Consider the following 17,923-nt stretch of genomic DNA (forward strand, 5'->3'; position numbering starts at 1 on the left):
CAAATGGTTCATCATCTGAATAGACCCTCCTTAGTTTGATATACCAATGGTTTAATACCTCACCCAAACCAAGAGGGTAAAACTTCCTTGCCCAAATCCTTGCCCCAATTGACGGAGCTGGTGTGATAAGCAGTGCTCATTTGCAGGACAATCTCAGCAGTAAACACGCCCATCCATGAACACGCACGGTTCTGATTGGCTCTCCGGCCATTGGGATTCTTTTGTCCTCTGCAAATCCTTTGTCCAGTACAGTTAAAAAGTTCGGGATGAACTCCTCATAGCCACTCCAACACGGGAATCATCGTGGTGTGTACGGAAGATATCATGAGCAACACCGACATTGAGACAGCCAAGTGGGTTCTGAAGATGGAACAGACTCCGGACGCCGCGATGTTCAACAGAACCTCCCCGTCTGTGTCTCCCCGGCCGTCCTCACCGACATCGTCCTGGTCCAGCGGCGGCTCGCCCGCCCCCTCCTCACCCTCCTCCCGCTCCCGTCCGGGGAAGATCAGGAGGAGCAAGAGTCTGAAGAAAGCCGAGAAGCAGTTATCGGAGGAAGAACTCCAGGAGCTCCGTCTGAAAGTCAACCATCGGGAGAGGAAGAGAATGCACGACCTGAACTCGGCGCTGGACGGGTTGCGGGAAGTCATGCCGTACGCTCACGGTCCGTCCGTCAGGAAACTCTCCAAAATCGCCACGCTGCTGCTGGCCAAGAACTACATCCTCATGCTCAACAGTTCCTTGGAGGAGATGAAGCGGCTCGTGAGTGACATCCACCCGGCACACCGCGCCAAGCTGCCCGCTCACCCGACTCTGTCACCGCCCACTCTGCCGGGACTCCACGGGCCAGCGATGTTCCCTTCCCCGTCTCAGATACCACACGGCCCGCTGAGTCACCCACTCGCGTCCCGAGCGAGCCACAGCGGACTTCTCCTCAGACCGGAGCACCAGCACGAGCGCAGCCCGTTCTCCAGGTGGCCCATCCCCTGCTCCTGCCCGCAGTGTCCGCCCGACAGTGTCAACCGGCTACCGTTCGGCAAACACCCTTCATTCTCAAGATGAAAAAAAGAACATTTCAGAGACATTTAAGAAATTCTTATCTGTACATATCGATGTTGTTAGACCAGTTTTGAACTCAGGAAAACCAGACTAACCTCTATCACAACTTCAGCGTAAGTTATGTAACATGCTCCGTCTATTGTGTAAACTTTGCTACAAAATGTTCACTTCTACGTACGTATACTGCCATATGTTACCTGGTCAAGTTATGATTGCTTCCTTTACGTCGCCTACAGAATGATTGAATGTTGTTTTCATCCGATGCTGTAAAGTTGCTGAATTCACGGATGCGATCGAAATTATAGATCTTTGTACAACTGCTCAACACATCTCTGTATATAGTGAGATTGAAATGTTTTGTATATACAACATAGTATATTTGACTGTTGACAAAAACGTTACGAATACAACTATCTTTACTCTATCTCATTTGTTATTTTCATTATTGGGTACCCTCTTTTCCATAAGTAGTGATGGTCTTATGTTGTCCATTTCATATAATATAACTAAAAAAACCGATTTATTCCCGTGCATATAAAGGCATAAACGTCATTTTACAATTGATTACTCAGTAGATATAGTAGTAATATCTAAAATGCATTTCAATATATTACAACAACAACTACCAGTACAGTATGAATTCCGCCATGCATTTCCCTGGCGCTCTTCAGAGATACCCTACCGTTGAGCTAGCCTGCAGTTTTGCTGGACACAGACAGCAGTAGCGTAAAGTTTAGTTCAATACTGGTCAAAGCAGTTCTTTGCACAACTCTGAAAGAAACATGTCTGCACCGAGCGATAAAGTCAATCCAGTCTTAAGTTCTATGAACAGTCCGTATGAAGTGTACAATGTCCGGAGTTTAAGCGTTCCCCATTCTCTAAAGTACACTATGTACAGCGCAGTGATACCACCATTGTCGAAACATTTACTTCTAGTTCTATCAATGACAAAATAGTCCGTCGACGGTCTCTCATACACACACGTGTACATACTAACCGTGAGGGCCTTCCTTGATATGTTATGCCTTGAAAGTTTTTAAAAACTCTCTTCCTTTAGATTAATTGATATTCCACTTAATGGCCAGGGTTTGGGTTTGTTTATCCTTCTCTTTTTTTCTGTTCAGAATTCTGTAGTTCCCGAATCCCGCTACTGTCACGTTTTCTTTCATTCGCAAACACCGGTACCCCGTTAACAAGACAAAATGCCACGAAACTCCCGCCGTCTTCCCCACAATAGACAAGTGCGGCTGTTTAAGGGAAGCAGATGTGCATTAGAGCGCTAACGAGGGTTACATATCGCACCCGTGGATAATGACAGGTTGGACGGACAGGTCCCCCTCCGGGCCGAGCTGGGCTCCTCCAGAGTCTTTGTTGTTGTATTGTTTGTTCGCCGCTTTCTTTTCGCATTTTTTCTTCTTTCCATGCGGTTTTAGGAAATGAGGCGTGTTATAGTTTGCAAAGAGCAGAACCATACCTTGAGCAAAGGCGAAATACGATCCTCTCTATGATTTTCGTGTCGTTTTGCATATTTGATGTTTTTCAAGTTTCTCATAGGTGAATAGCAAAGTACCAAGTGACTTCATCGGCGGTTTGAAAATCTATACTCGTTTTGGCAATCTTTTCTCGATTGAACACCTAAAAGTTACCAGTTTGAGCTGGAAGCCATACGACAATAATGCTAAGCGTTCAAGAATGGGCTGTTATATTCAGACAAAAAAATAGTCCAGTATTTAGAATATATATATATTTACTAAACACGCATGTATTTTTATCTGCTGTGCATTCAAATAATGTAACTATTTATTATACATGCTCGAAAAAACATATGTTAATATTGCAAAATGCAATGTTTTCTACATATGACAGATTTCTGTGGCTTTCTTTGAAATCGAACAAAATTTTCTTTTTTTCTGAATCTTTCAAAATAAGTGAATCAAACTCTATTGCACATACACTTGATACACCTATAGAGGTTCGGATTCGGAAAGTAAAACGAAGGTATCAAATACACACTGACATGGCTTTGATAATGCTAATAATAACGGAAAATATTTGAAAGTTTGACAGGCAGTCCCAAACGGAGGATGTAATACCGACCAGACCGTTTATCCAATTAGAAGTAAGCGTGACCGGCTCCGCCACCGCGTGTCGCAATGCCTCAAGGGACGGGTTTGTAATTGAACAATATTACCCAGGGACAACCTCACACCAAATATTCTTTGTCAGCTAAATTTGGGATAAGTCTGCGGTGCAGGAGTTTCTGCTATGAATTTATGCTAGAGACGAGAGAGAGTCTGGTTTGATGTATTCTATTTTTGCTGCACGCTGGTAGAACTGTCTTACAAGAATACAGTATATATCTTTATGATATAAACATACAATGAGCTTTAAACGTAGCCTAATGCGCTTTGGCTCTATTTATAATGTATGGTATCGGCTTCTCTATCCTCATTACATCTATGTGTATTCCTTACATGCTATCATCATATTCAATTTCATTGCTTTCCTGGTCTTATCAATTCGAGATATGTATTTGAAAGTTTTGCTTTCCGACATTTCATTCCACATTGCCATGAGAAAAATACCTGCTTGAACCAGATTCGAACATTGTCTCAGGAATTCGAACGATGTATTTGCCGAACGATGTGACTTATGCACAGGTTACAAACAATACTTATACTATGCATAACTAGCCTCCTTTATGTGCGATATTCAACATATGGGCCAGGTTCTAATGCCTGTGAGATCGTTTCTGGGCTTCTAGGGCCCATACTTTGAATCAATCAGTGCCTCCCCCCCCAAAAGAACTTGCAAGCTACAAGTAACTTTGCACCTTCTGAAAACTGAACTATAAAGCTTCATACGGTCACATTACAGAAGCTGTCAGCTCAGTGATGAGAAGACAAAAAATGCCTCCACAGCCGCAAGTCGGATCGTTCTTCTCCCTCTAAATACCACAGCAGGACCTTCCTTCCTCTTACAAAAGGTACGGTCTTCTTTCTCTAGAAAAGGAACGCCGCCAAAAGTTGAGCCAAGAGCGCAGCGAAAGGACCAATGTCCGGCCTGTCAGGGTAACATGGCGGACAAAGAACGACAAGGAATACATCTTCTGAGCTGCCACTCCGGGTTAAAAACTCTCCACGGGGCGCGATTCCCTCCTCACACGGAGCAGCTGGTTTCAAAACGGTCTAGAACTGTACGTTTTGTTGTTGGTAATTTCTGTCCACTTTAAAGTGAAACAAAACAACACGTTTCCATCCTTATCCTACACCGACGTACACATATCGTAGTCTATCTTACAAAGCTCCGAATGTGGTTCCCAAATATTGGTTTTGAGACAAGGAGAATGTTTTTGTGACAAGAATGTTAGAATTGAATTTCAAAAGAAGTCTACTTACCATTCAAACAGATGGTGTTAGAAACAAATCAAATAGACATGTGCTTTTATTGTGAGTACGGGTCCAGTATATCAACCGAGGCTACTCTTCTCCATCTGATGCAGCCGTTGAACTTAAATGGCTTCAGATCTTCAATTGGTTAGAATGGTACGATGTTTCAAACAATGCCCAAAATTTTGTACTGTCGTTTCTGGTCTCGTTCAGCTTATGAACTTTATCTGAATCTGACTGGCATAACTGGTAACTAAAGCTCGACTAAAGCTCGGATTGGAACCCATGTCTTTGTGATCAAGAACCACTCATCTAAACCACTACACGTAGCAAATTATTGTTGTGCAACTTACAAGCTGAAGAAAATGCCAAAGATGCTGAATCTAATTTCCTTTAATGTAGAAATTTATATATATACGGTTTTAGGGTCCCACCTACAGGCCCAAACCGCCTTTAGAGTCAGATGTCTCACGAAATAAAGGAACAGCTCCATTTGGACAAGCTTTAGGCCAGAATTCTCTCCTTGCGGTGCGGATATTGGACGTGATGGGTCCGTACTTACCTCATTAGCACCCCGTTATTCCCTACCCCACTTACCCCTGACACCTTTAACCGTGTAATCCATTCTACACGGGTGTAAAGGGAGCCAGAAACTCCACAGCCTTCCCAGAACAGAACCATACCGGGCACAGACCCAAACCTGCCGCCACACAGGGCCGCCCGTCTGTCTCCCTACCACATGCTGGACCACTTTAACCCGGCATGGAATATGTATAAGCTACAAGAGCAAAGCAGAAGTTCATGTATTGTGTTCTAAACCAGCCCATAGGGTACAAGATCTTTTAGTGTACAATATGCAGTTTCTCTACACCAAATTACGATAGTCTTCTTTACCATGTCGTACGAAGACTGAAATGTTGAAGCCATAAATTCTTTATAGATGATACATTGTGGGGCATTTTTGCAATATTTTACGATATATCCTTTCGTAAGTGCTTTCTTACATTTGTATCAATGTAATAGTATACACAAGAGCAAATCCAATGTCTACCTGTAATTGTTTCTATTTCATATGCAAAATAAGCTTGATTTAAAAAAGTTTTTTTAAATCTTCAGTCACTGGTGTATCTTAAACGATGTTTTTGTATAATTTATCATAACATTACTTTCTATACTTAACATATCAAAATAAACTAATGTTGAGATATTTTGCATATACTTTTAATGATTTTACGTCCCGCAGTGTTGTTTTGTTTCCAGGTAGCGGCGTTGGTACCGAAGTATTCCGACATTTGAACTTCCATCTCTGCGTGACCAATCGTTTTGCGTGTGTTTTCCCTCCGTACATCTATCTCCTATCCAAGCCGACTATGGAAGCTGTCAGTCCCTGTACACCGCTGTAAACTAATGTACACGGGGGGGGAACACCATGCCTAATCAACGCTTTACCGCAATCATCTATTATACAGGAAAAATATATACCCAGCAATGGACCATTGTTAAAGTGAAACTATGCAGCACTTTCATAAGTTCAAACTTTGTATTCCTCGCAGATCAAGGAAGGGGCAGTCATATTATTTACTCATTGGTTAGCGTCTGAAATCTTCTGGTAGTTCAAAGAATGGTAATCTTTGTCTACTTCCCACAAGCAGCATTATGACGGTCCCTCTAGAGGTTAGTACTAGATGGCATGTTCAGCGTATGCAAAACTGTGAGCTTGGATGTTGTTGGATACTTGTTTGTTTGTTCGTTGTTTCTTTATTAGTTTTGTGACATTGAGCTCATTGCAGGTGGCCTTTCATTAGTGAAAATCTATCGTGTATATTTCTAAATGCATCAGTGGGTAACATACTGATAGATAAACTGAAAAAGGGGGGGGGGGGGAATGGTAAAAGGTCTTCACATTATTCGATAGTGGAGTAATCATTTTTGATTAGAGGTGTAGGAACTATCATTTTAACGAATAAGGGAAAGAAATTGAATAAAAACATTTAGAAAACGAAGATAAAGTGCCCACCTTGGTATAACAATAACGTGAATCGGCATAGCCATAACCAACTTAACGCCACCGTGAGTTTGACTTGTCCAAAGTGTGTCTGATTGGCTGGCATTGCAACAACGGACTTTTCATCAAATGCTGGGAAAAAATATTAGATACTGATTTGTAACCTAGATTCGAATCCACTGACCTTTGCAACCCATGGTTTACGATCGAATCATCAGACAATCGTCTGCAGCTATTTTAAAGAAGAGAAGTCAACAAACCATTACCATTCAGCATCAGCATTTTCTCACAAGTCCTCCTTTTCTTACGTTACACTGAACGGTTTTATTGGTCACTGAGGAGCCCAGTTCTCAATACAGTTCCTCTATCTCATCACCATCTCTGCTGAAATTACGTCTTCTAATCTCAGACTAGCTGTTAAGAATAAGATGCTTAATGACTCTGACAAGACTATGAAAGCAGACCGCTATACAGGCTTATCTAAACAATATGCTGAACGGTTTTAAACAGCACTGTGGGGATTCTGTATTCTTATGTGAATATGGAAGAATCTTGCTTAATTATACATAATTAAGCTGTTTAACAGGGCGTGATTAACTCTGATTCACACCATTGGCACGTGGCTTTGATGTGCCGAGCTTAAGTCAGATTAAGATTAGATTAAGATCAGATTAAGGTGTCGGAAGCTTTTATAATACCAATCGTTTTATCGTGTTTGTCAGCTACGCGTTGTATCCCCGAGATAGAGAACGTATTCAGTTTGATCGTTTCTGATCCAAATCCATCCAAATTCCTCACCTTTTCTTATCATGTACACCTTATCTTTATTTCCCGAGAGGTGTCGAATAGTCTGTCAAATGATTATCTGGCAATCTCCCCGTGCTTTATGAGTTTGGGATGACTTCTTAAAACTCCATAAAAGTGTAAATTTGGTACGTTATGTCCTGTTTCTGTTAAAAATTGTCACCTCTATATAGATCTTTTCTTTTGAAATATCGCGAAATAAGCGTCAAAATGGCCAAACGATAAAGTACCAGTACTACAGTAGTGGGATTTATATGATGTTTTGACAACCCATAACCCCAGAATACTGTCATGGATTACTTCTATACATTGTTGAAACTTCGTTTACATATTATTTACTGTTGCTGGAAGACTAAAGGAAGAAGGCGACTCTCGAGCTCTCTCAACTGACTATGGTGCCATATCTGCCACTATGACTATCGCGCCATAGCAGATGTATTGTGTTGACTTGTTTATTGTACATCTTTCAGCTTTTTGTTTACGTTATCCAGATAAATCTTACAGCAATGAGGAACTAGACAATCTGGGTTGATTTATATTTTCTCAAAACGATCATTCTTCAGCAAGAACGCAGAGTAATTTACTTGCATGAAAAAAGAACACCACTTTCTTAGAGCGTTCTTGACACTTTCTTGACCTTTTTTAAACATCTCCATCGCCAGGGTTTCTCTAAGAAAACTTCCCCGTCTTTGTTCACTAGGATTAAGGACCTACTAAAGGAGAACGTTCACAGAGTGCACAAGACAAAAGAAGCAGATTTTCATTCACAGAGAACAACCTTTTCACCATCAGGAATGCCTCGTGTCTCCGCTCGTGTCATCATCTACCTAGTAACAGCGCTCCCCGCAGCAAGTCATAAACCTTTACAGCGCCTTTGTGCCCACCCCCTGTCCCCTGAGGTGGTCTCGCCCTTATGGAGGGGAGGGAAGGGTTAATGTTTTTACGACTCAGATGACGCCAGTATTGACTGGACTGTCTTTGTTATCCCAGCCTCCCGACAACATGCCATGGGCACGAGACTATCAGAAAGGTGTTGATGACGTGTGAAAATCTCGTGCCCAATGGGGCAAAGATATGAAGTGAATAGAGATGCCTGTCCGCAGGCGGGTGCCGAAGTGTGTTGTAGCTCCAGGTCATACAAAGAAACTTTTATCCTTCTGAATCTTACCATGATTTGCAGTTCCGGAAGTTTTTGATACACAATTCGTCATACTCAACAGATCGGAGAAAAACGTGATATTTCATTTGTCATTCACGATGTCTTCTTCATCTAAAGACATGTGCACCTAATCGCTTGCAAGAGCTGTGAAGAATATGAAGAATCTGTAGAAACCTTGGAAAATTAAAATATGAAAATGATGGAATGTAAGATATAAGCTATAAAGAGAATAGACGAAATATTAGAATTGGTGAAAAGGAATGAAGTAAGATTAGACAAATCAAGAAAGTAAAGACAAAGAGATGGGATAACGTGAAAACGGACCGAAAAAAATAAAGAACATTAAGATGGCAAAGAAGAAAATTACGACAAAGAAGTCTTGTGTATTTGGGTGGTCTGTATAAGTACTTTTTACATTGATGCTGAGTTCTAACCCCAGTAGCAGCACTTGAAGGTGAAGTAGGGTGAAGTACTGCACTCGAACCTTCCGGCCACCTGGCCCAACTTTGCACTTACGGACGCTTTGACGTTCAGCGTTTGTGGGCAATGGTTGTCCAGGTAGGTAAACCTGTGCATTTGAACGCTGGAAAAAGCTGACACGTCTTCTCATGCCTAAGCTTTTACTAAACGTTACGTTTTGCGAAGTTGTTTGATGGATGGCATAACATCTAGTTGTCTTGACGTAAGAACTTCTTTCTGACAGGTTTGTATGTCCTTGGTATGTACAAGTCACCATCATGTAGGGGTCAGAGAGGGTACCACGGAGAGGTGAAGTACAATGGGGAAACAGAAGTGGAGCTGAAGGAATTACAGACGTTTAAGAGGGGAGAACACAAAGATCACATCTGCTCAACGTTTGGTGTTCTTAGTAAGAACAGATTCGGGCATTTCAGAAAAGATTGTCCTCCTCAACACATCTGTCTTTCAGCACATTCTAGAAACGTGGTTCATTGCGCCTATACCGATAGAAAATATATTACAAATGTACATACTGTTCAACTCAGAACTGTCTTACCTAACTTGTAAGGTTTGCACATTCAAGTTGAGATAACCTTGATTTCAATCTGTTTTCAATAACTTTTACTATTTATCGCATTGGGTGCTCACGGTAATCGTCGATTCTCTCATCTGGATCTCTCATGCTGGATAGGAACCTGTGGAGACGATGGTGTCACCTCTCCGAGGATGAACTGAACTGAACTGAACTCTCATCTATCCACGCATCCATTGATGCACTCATAGATTCACTCCTCCATCCATCCATTCATCCATCTATCATTCCATCCACCCACCCATCCATCGATCCATCCACACTCTTATAAGTTCATTCCTCCATCCATCATCAATCCAACCCTTTCTTCCTTCCACCCTTCATTTATTTATCACTCCATTGGTCTTGTTCATTCACTTACTCACCAGGTCACTCGCCTGTCTGTACATTTCTTCTGTCCGTTTAAAAATGATTTTTGTGTTCAGCAATGACATTATGTGCTTGCTTGAAGAAATGATACAGTCTAATCTAAACTTGGTCAACTCCTGTCTGATCCTTTCTCTAACGAAAAATGAAGAACGAAGTTCTTTTCTTTCTGCCCGTTGAAATGATGTATTCTGAAACATTCTAAGTGATATGTGTTATGTGACGTTTGTTTTCTTGTAGTTATACAGTAATGCAAAAACGTGTGTCTGTTGGTTCTACTAGTAACTATAGTAGAAAATATACATGTGTATCATAATGTATTAGTCACCCGTTTGGCGTTACACATAACCGACTGATAACATGACGACTCCATGGGTTTCTAACGGAAATCTATCTGCAACCATGTGGGTTCGCTTTGTCCGTCATGACATGCCATGAATCATCATCAGTCCCCATTGTGACAGGCCTGACAAGACAGTCGTGATGTCTCCATCTCCCGACGTCCCTTTGTTGGGAGTTACTCACCGTGCGGAGTTCCCCGGCCCTGCACCCATCACGCCATGGAAACCATTAGGCTTAGCAGTAGTATGGGACCGTGTCTGGTAAGCAGTGCACCATCTTCTATCGTTAATGTTCAAAACAAAGCAAAGATTGAATGAAGAGATCTCTTTCTGACCGCCAGTCTTTCTGACAACCATCAGAAAACGGACACGAATCAGAAGAAAGCAGCGCCTCTCTTCGTTCAACTTCTGCTTGGAGAGTCTGACACATCCTTTTTTACAAACAAAGCCTTCGCACGAGTCATCACCTCCTTTTGTTGCTCTTTGTGAGTCATCATTCTTACAGGCTGGACGGGACATGACAACACAAGATGTACATACATCATGCATCATGGTTCTAGGCGGGAGATTCGGTACTGAATGTTTCTGCCGCTCGGACGATCAGTGGCATCAAAAGTGTACATCATGAATTTGTATCTCACTGAAATGCGGAACGTTTAAGTCATCGTCCTGCGTTCTAACTCGAATATGTGTTACGGTACCATTAAACGGGAATATCACGCAAAACGTACAAGTACGCATAAAAAGACAACAAAACATTCAAAGCGTAGTTTTAACGGATAAAATTCGTTGGGCGTTCTGTCAAATCGCTCGAACGCAACGATGCAGCCAACGTACCGCAGCTTCAGTGAGATAACCCGTGAACATGGCATAGAAACCTGTATCATCCGAACGTCAAACGTCTTTAAGGTAGCCAGGAGGTATGCCCGAGGAAGATTTCTTTTCGAAAAATAACCATCAATGTTAGTAGATATGTACTTCTATTTTTATAAAATCAAAAATTTGGCCATCAAATGTTGCTATTTGTTGGCCAAATTTCAAGGTCAAAGTAGCTGTCTCAAATTACACAAAAATTTCAAACTCTTCACAGCTTTTCAAACTTGACATCATTGGATAGGTCTTGGTGAGAGAAATAGAATGGTTTTTATTGCGAAAACATCGGACATACCGTTAGAGTGTTATGGCCATCAAAAGCCTAAAAATTACGCCATAATTTCTCCGGGTCAGCTAATTAAATATGCAAGATAACAATATCTCCGCAGTCATACAAGATACAAGGAAAAAACTTGGTATACTGGAGTTTTGTAACATGCTGAATTGAACTATGGCCATGAAATTTGCATATCTAATTCATAAATGATAAATAATCCTGAATAATTGAGTTCCAGGGGTAATAAAATCTGAGTAAGCTAATTAAATATGCAAAAACACCATATTTTCCCTCTCCTTGAAGATACAAGAACAAAACTTGGTATACGGAGGTCTTGGCACATGCCAAATACAAATCTGACCTCAAAATATCATTTTAATTTTTTTATGGCCTGTAAAAATGTATTGCGTCACTACTACCACCACAATGTGATTATCGGAGCGACACGCCCCAAAAACTGTTCATCAAAATTAGTCAAATTGGATCTTATTTTGAAATTTACCCTTTAAGGTAGAATGTCTCGCGCAGCCGCCTCAAAAGGGTGCTATTTAGTGCTCCCAATTGCTGGTAGCATATGGGGTAATCAAAATTTGAGGAAAAAAAATCATAAAAAATCAGCATTACATGATATGACAAAATCCACGCACAGATCTTTTTAAATGACCATTATTTACAATACTGTAAAGTATCAACAACAATCGTCGAATTACAAGCGGGGCAAAACACTTTTCTGTCATTTTTTCCCCAAATGGGCGTGGCCATATAGCTCTCTATGACATCATCATGACGTCATGCTAATTTGCATAAATCACCTTTATGCAATAAGGTACTTCCTAAAAAAAACTAAAGACCCATGCATTATCCAAACATGATATTTTCATGACACCAAAAACACCCCCAAACGCCTCAGTTACCACTCTTTATGGCCTTAAGCACAGACTGTCTCACCCGGACCTCAAGTGTGTGTCTGTTAGAGTCCGTTAGACCATTGTCTGCAATATTGCCAAGCAGAAGAGAGGAGAGAAGATATTTTCACGTCCCCTGGGACTTGACCTGTCGTCACGGACTTCTCGGTGGCCTCACGTGCACCCCAACTGTCCTTTTGATTGACAGCAATTCAAACCCTATGCTCAAAATCAACAAACTCTGCAACACATAAGTCGACCAGAACCATACAAAGAGTATAGCCCTCAAGGCACGGATACCTTCCAGTGACATTTTTTGCTACATCTAACAGATTATGTCTAATCTATCGAAATATATCAAAATAGCAACATTTAGGGGACAGGTGGACAAAATCCTTATGTATATATCTATTTATCATGGTTCAGCAACAAAGTAGCTACTTTGTAAAGAGGTATTGCTTTGGGAGCGATCAGAAACATATTTCGGAGTTGAGTAAACAAATATAAGTAAGCTTGTGGCGATCCACTGTACTGTGCTGTGGATGTCTGACATAGTTCTGTGGGTTTTTCATTAAAACTGAATTAGTTGGTTACATGTTGGTATCAAGAATCGTAAACAACCTGTTGTTGGATGTTACGTCCCAAAATTCGACTTCAGGGAAGAATTACAAAATGTCATGTATAGCTTACATATATATATATACACATGCACACATGTACAGACAGACGAAGACAGAGAGAGAGAGAGAGAGAGAGAGAGAGCATCCAAGATTACTACAATTCACGAAAAGAAAGCCCGGGATTTTGACTGATTGATGCGTTCTGAACAACCCAAATACTGTATCCCACGGTTGAATTTCAAGACCATGTCCATCCCGGTTGACTTTGACCACACACGGTCGGCGCTACAGAAACAAAACCAGCGGTACGGCCGTCACAACAAAGCGTCACAGCGCCCAGGGACCTCGCCAAGATGAACTACCATTCAACAGTACATAAATCAAATCATATGCCTCAATAACCAATCAAGTGCTTTATCCAAGCACCAAGGATAAACCAAATCCTCCAGGGTTTCCTTTGAAAGCGTTTCTTATTTTCGTATGGGATCAGAAAACAAATAGTTTTCTCACAGAAATGACGTTTTCCAAAACTTGTGAGTTGAAATATTAGCTTCTTTACACTACAGCGTGTGTGGAATAGCGACATATGCTACATTTGTGAGATAAATCCTTTGTTAGTGGCTCTGTCAGCGATAATTGGCCTTTTGATTCACCCTTTCAGCTCCAGTGCCGTACGTGATAAGCCAGTCATTCAGAATAAATCTACCAACAAAGGACAGACGATGGCTTCACGCAGAAAACATTAGAACAGATAAAAACGCGCACGTCGATCGGACCTGATAATTTGATGAAGCGGAAATCAAAGCTCACCTCTCCGATGGTACTTTGTCGGTAGAATAATCCGGTTATTTCCAGATCAACAAACGACATGACTCCCCTTTATCAAAGATTTAGAAATGACAAGGCTAGGATCATGGGGCATTTTTACAGAGTTGCAACTTTGTGTAATAGTTGTTGACATACGTTGTACTATACACAATTGTCGTGGAATAATGTTCTCTACTAAAGTTTAAAGAATAATTAGATCAACACTGTGTCAAAAACTTACCCATCTCTTTGCGGACTAAACGACCAGGATAACACATGTACTTGTTCTGAGTACAATGATACATGTACATGTATAGACAATATATTTCTGCATATAGATTTATATAAGCTTCTGAGCCATATGACAAATTCATTGTCATGTATGGTATAGAATATTGTTTATATCAGTATGTGTATTTGAGTCCTTTTATTTTTGTTCAATGGATTAAAATTAGAAGCTCCACATACACAGTGCAAATGTGATACTAAGTATTGATCAAACATTGCTAATAACCAGTTACATCCCGATTAACTCATTATCCTCTTCATTAGTAATAGCTAATCTGCATTTTTCGGGATCAAAAACATTTAATTAGGAAGGATTTTGAGTAATCCTTGCTCCAGCAGGACACGTTGCTATGGTATATTCTCTGTGGGACAAACTTAATTCCAGTCAATATTAAACAGAGGAATACACTGTGGAATTATCAGTTTTCCTATGCGAAAGCCAGAGGAAGACCACCTAGGAGGACATGGGCTCATCACATGTATCATAGATATGATTGATTCTTAACGAGCCCGATGGGAAATCGACAAAACCATCGATTATCGAACCTTGTGTCACTGAAGGACAAACACGTTCTGTCGGGGACAGGTCAAAGGTGAATCAGGAAAAAAACGGGGAAAATATTGTTTTCTATGTATAATTGGTGTTTTTTTTCTCAGGAAATGTATGTTCTATGTATTCAGTGTGAAAAAATCGGCATAAATTCAACGAAAATTCATACTTTGTGACAGAAATGTTAGCTAAATTTGGTGACTGAGACAGCATAGATCTAGTACACTTGTCAGACGACAGACACTTGACCATCAAACCGGGCGTCCTGGGAACGAGTCCCCAGGGCATGGCAACGGCGACTTGGCGACTCTGGGAACGATCGTCCGTGACTTTCCTACATCAGATAAGTATAGATCGTTTTTGAGTTGCCATGGAGACAAGAACAATGTCCCCTTGGGCTGAGACGTGGCAGAGGCCGTGGCTTTGACGTCTGTGGGAAGATGGCGGACAGGCTTCTCTCATCCAGCAGTCAGCTAAAAAGTTAATCAAAATACACAAAGATTGGGGGGGGGGGGGGGTGCTGGTTTGGCAATTCTGAAAATTGCAGCTGGAAATTTGTGTCTAACTTTCTTATTCCCAAATGTGCTGATGGCTAAACAACTGAAATTTGCTGAATCTTATTTTGTGATACTGGCGCCATCTAAATATACCGTGTGTATTTTCTCCAACAGACTAGTCTCCCATCTTTTACAAACCCCAATCCTCAACAATTCCACAACTGTTTTAAAATCAGTACAATAGAATAGACAAACGACGCTCTCGTGGTCCATTCTCCACAATGGGAACTCTTCAACTAAAGTGCGTCGAGAAGAAGAGCCCTTAATTTAATTTGTAACTAGACTACTCTCTCCGCGTCTGTTCCTTTATTCCTACACCACCACACAACCTGGATGAACCTAAGGACCGTGAAAACAGTCCCGGCACGTGCCCGTCCGCTAGCGGAGTTACTGACATCCGAACTAATCATTAAAACGAGTTTAACCATGTGGTAAAATGCACCACGACAGCCGTGCAACCCGCTATAAGTGAGCAAAACAAAGCTTAGCCTGGAGGCATGGAGTCCACACAAAAAGGGACATTTCGTTTTACACTCGTTAGACTCATGTTAAGTGGCATATTTACGTGTCTTACAAAGTACCAAGTTTGTAGTTGTGAGGAGAGTTGTTGGTGAGTTGATGAGGCGTGTGAGGTAGGAGCTAAGTAGGTTCCACCGCCGCGTGGCCGCGGTACGGCCGACTCTTGTGTCCTTATGGTCGGTATAATTGGTTCTGTAGACCAAAAAAGGACGCAATACAAGTTAACAACAGCGATGCCTGCATGTCTTAATGTTTGTACTTCTTAAAGTGTTGTTATATGTAGTATTTACTCATTCTTATAAAGAATGGGAATGATGCAAAATAAACAAACAAATAATTCCCTGCTCGGATATGAGACTCATCGCTGGCTGGCGGTCGTGCATCGCGATTGGTGGCCCATCTGTCAAAGGGGACAGGTACCCTCGGGGTCCTTATTTTTGTCCCCATTGTTATCTGCCCAAGAGCCGCCCTTAAAATCCGGTGAGGCGGGCAGAAGCGACCATTCTGTGTTAACAACGCCTCAGAAGCATTGACGGCTTGAGTCCGAGTTTACGGTTGGTGCAATCGTTTGTTTGACGAAGTTATAGACGAGATGGAAGACCGTGAAGACCATGGGCACATTGTCGGGACGGAGTCGCCTGGGTCTCCGAGCGTGTCTTCTCCTCTGTCCTGGTCCAGCGGCGGCTCGCCCAGACCGTCTTCTCCCTACATGCGGTCCCAGCCTGGCAAGATCCGGAAGGGGAGCAAGAGTCTGAAGAAAGCCGAGAAGCAGTTATCGGAGGAGGAGGTACAGGAGCTGCGGCTGAAGGTGAACGAGAGGGAGAGGAAGAGAATGCACGACCTGAACTCGGCGCTGGACGGGTTGCGGGAAGTCATGCCGTACGCTCACGGTCCGTCCGTCAGGAAACTCTCCAAAATCGCCACGCTGCTGCTGGCCAAGAACTACATCCTCATGCTCAACAGTTCCTTGGAGGAGATGAAGCGGCTCGTGAGCGATGTGTACCAGAACGGCCACCGTGGTCACCACGCGGGGCTGCCGTCGCCGGCGGCAAGCTTACCGAGTCTGCACGGGCCCGCCATGAGACCCTCCCCGCCAATACTCCCGCACAGCACGCTTATCAAGCCCGAGGCGACGTTCAGCGTGCCGCCCACCACAAGTCTACACCGGCCTGCTACCCACCTCTCCCCGAAGGACCCTCCCCGCAGCTCCGCGTCTGTCAAGCCCCAGACCAGGCCGCTCGGGCTCCCGACGAACCCTTTCGGCGTCTGGCCCATCCCCTGCTCGTGCCCGCAGTGTCCGACGGACCTCTCAGTCGGCCTGCCGTTCGGAAAGATGCCGACATTTCACACAAGGTGACACGCTGCCTGATCGGACAATGTATAAACTATTGTACAGAACTGTATACAAACTTCAAATCGGGTAAACACTTGTGTTTATCGACAGCTCATTCTTACTATTCACACTATTGTAAATTCGACTTTATAGACTATTTGTCAGGAATGTTTGTTCCACACAGTGTCTTTTCGTTTCCATTGTGGTAAACCATGAGCCTTCCACCCCATTTCACATGAACACAGGGCCCACAAAATCGCTTCAAGTCTCGAATATTTCTTGGGATAGCTGACGGCTCACATTCTCACTCACAAATTTCATCTATTGTTTTATGTAAGGCGAACGACAGTGTGGTGTTAGTCTCTTCGTCTTGAGGCCATGTTTTGTCTTAATCATATTATCAGTTGCTGTTCATGAATGTATAACGAAAAAGAAACAGCAAAAATTACATTGACGTTTGTTGTTCAGTGCTATGTCCCATTCCAATTCATGCGCGTTCTATGTGTATAACAAATTTGACCGGGGATTTAATACCGGTTCTCTTCATGTAGCAGATCATACTATTGACTGAAGTATCTACCAGTTCTGTATATGTCAAAATGAATCTGTCCATTTGTCGTCCATTTTACCCTGTCCATGTACATATTGAAAATCTTGAAGTAAATAAACGCTTTATTTTTCACCATACTTCTTTGCTTCTTTGTTCATTTGGACGGATGTCTGTCTTCCCGTCTTTGTTACATAACAGTATAAATTTCATTGTGGAACATATAACTTTAAACGGAACGAATATGAAGCCGTTTATGATGTTAACAACTCAACAGTGGTTTCAAAGTGTCTGAAAATCGTCTATCTTACACATGTTCTCTAAAAACACTGTAGGAAAGTGTCCAAAACAAAAGATTTCGTTTACTCTATATTGGAAAATGTATGTTTTCATTATAAAACCAAGCTTACTAAATCTTGTAAAAAAGGTATTGGTGTTGTACCCAAAGCATGTCTTTAAACCAAAAATGTTGT

General features: G+C 42.0%; 1 protein-coding gene across 1 annotated transcript; it reads left to right on the plus strand.

Moving 5' to 3' along the window:
• Positions 1 to 214: 214 nt before the first annotated feature.
• Positions 215 to 17,229, plus strand: LOC118422593 (oligodendrocyte transcription factor 3-like). The gene is made up of 2 exons (XM_035830229.1): positions 215 to 740; positions 16,537 to 17,229. The coding sequence occupies exons 1-2, from the start codon at positions 325 to 327 to the stop codon at positions 16,925 to 16,927; spliced, it is 807 nt and encodes a 268-aa protein (XP_035686122.1). The 5' UTR covers positions 215 to 324; the 3' UTR covers positions 16,928 to 17,229.
• The last annotated feature ends 694 nt before the right edge of the window (positions 17,230 to 17,923 follow it).

This window comes from Branchiostoma floridae, chromosome 9 (genome assembly GCF_000003815.2).
Source record: "Branchiostoma floridae strain S238N-H82 chromosome 9, Bfl_VNyyK, whole genome shotgun sequence".
Lineage (NCBI taxonomy): Eukaryota > Metazoa > Chordata > Leptocardii > Amphioxiformes > Branchiostomatidae > Branchiostoma > Branchiostoma floridae.

What these genes read in the sequence shown, in the direction of transcription:
- LOC118422593 (XM_035830229.1), top strand. Translation starts at nt 325, where the DNA reads ATGAGCAACACCGACATTGAGACAGCCAAGTGGGTTCTGAAGATGGAA. An exon ending in ATCCTCATGCTCAACAGTTC is followed by an intron (nt 741 to 16,536) that starts CTTGGAGGAGAT and finishes GCTCAACAGTTC; the next exon opens with CTTGGAGGAGATGAAGCGGC.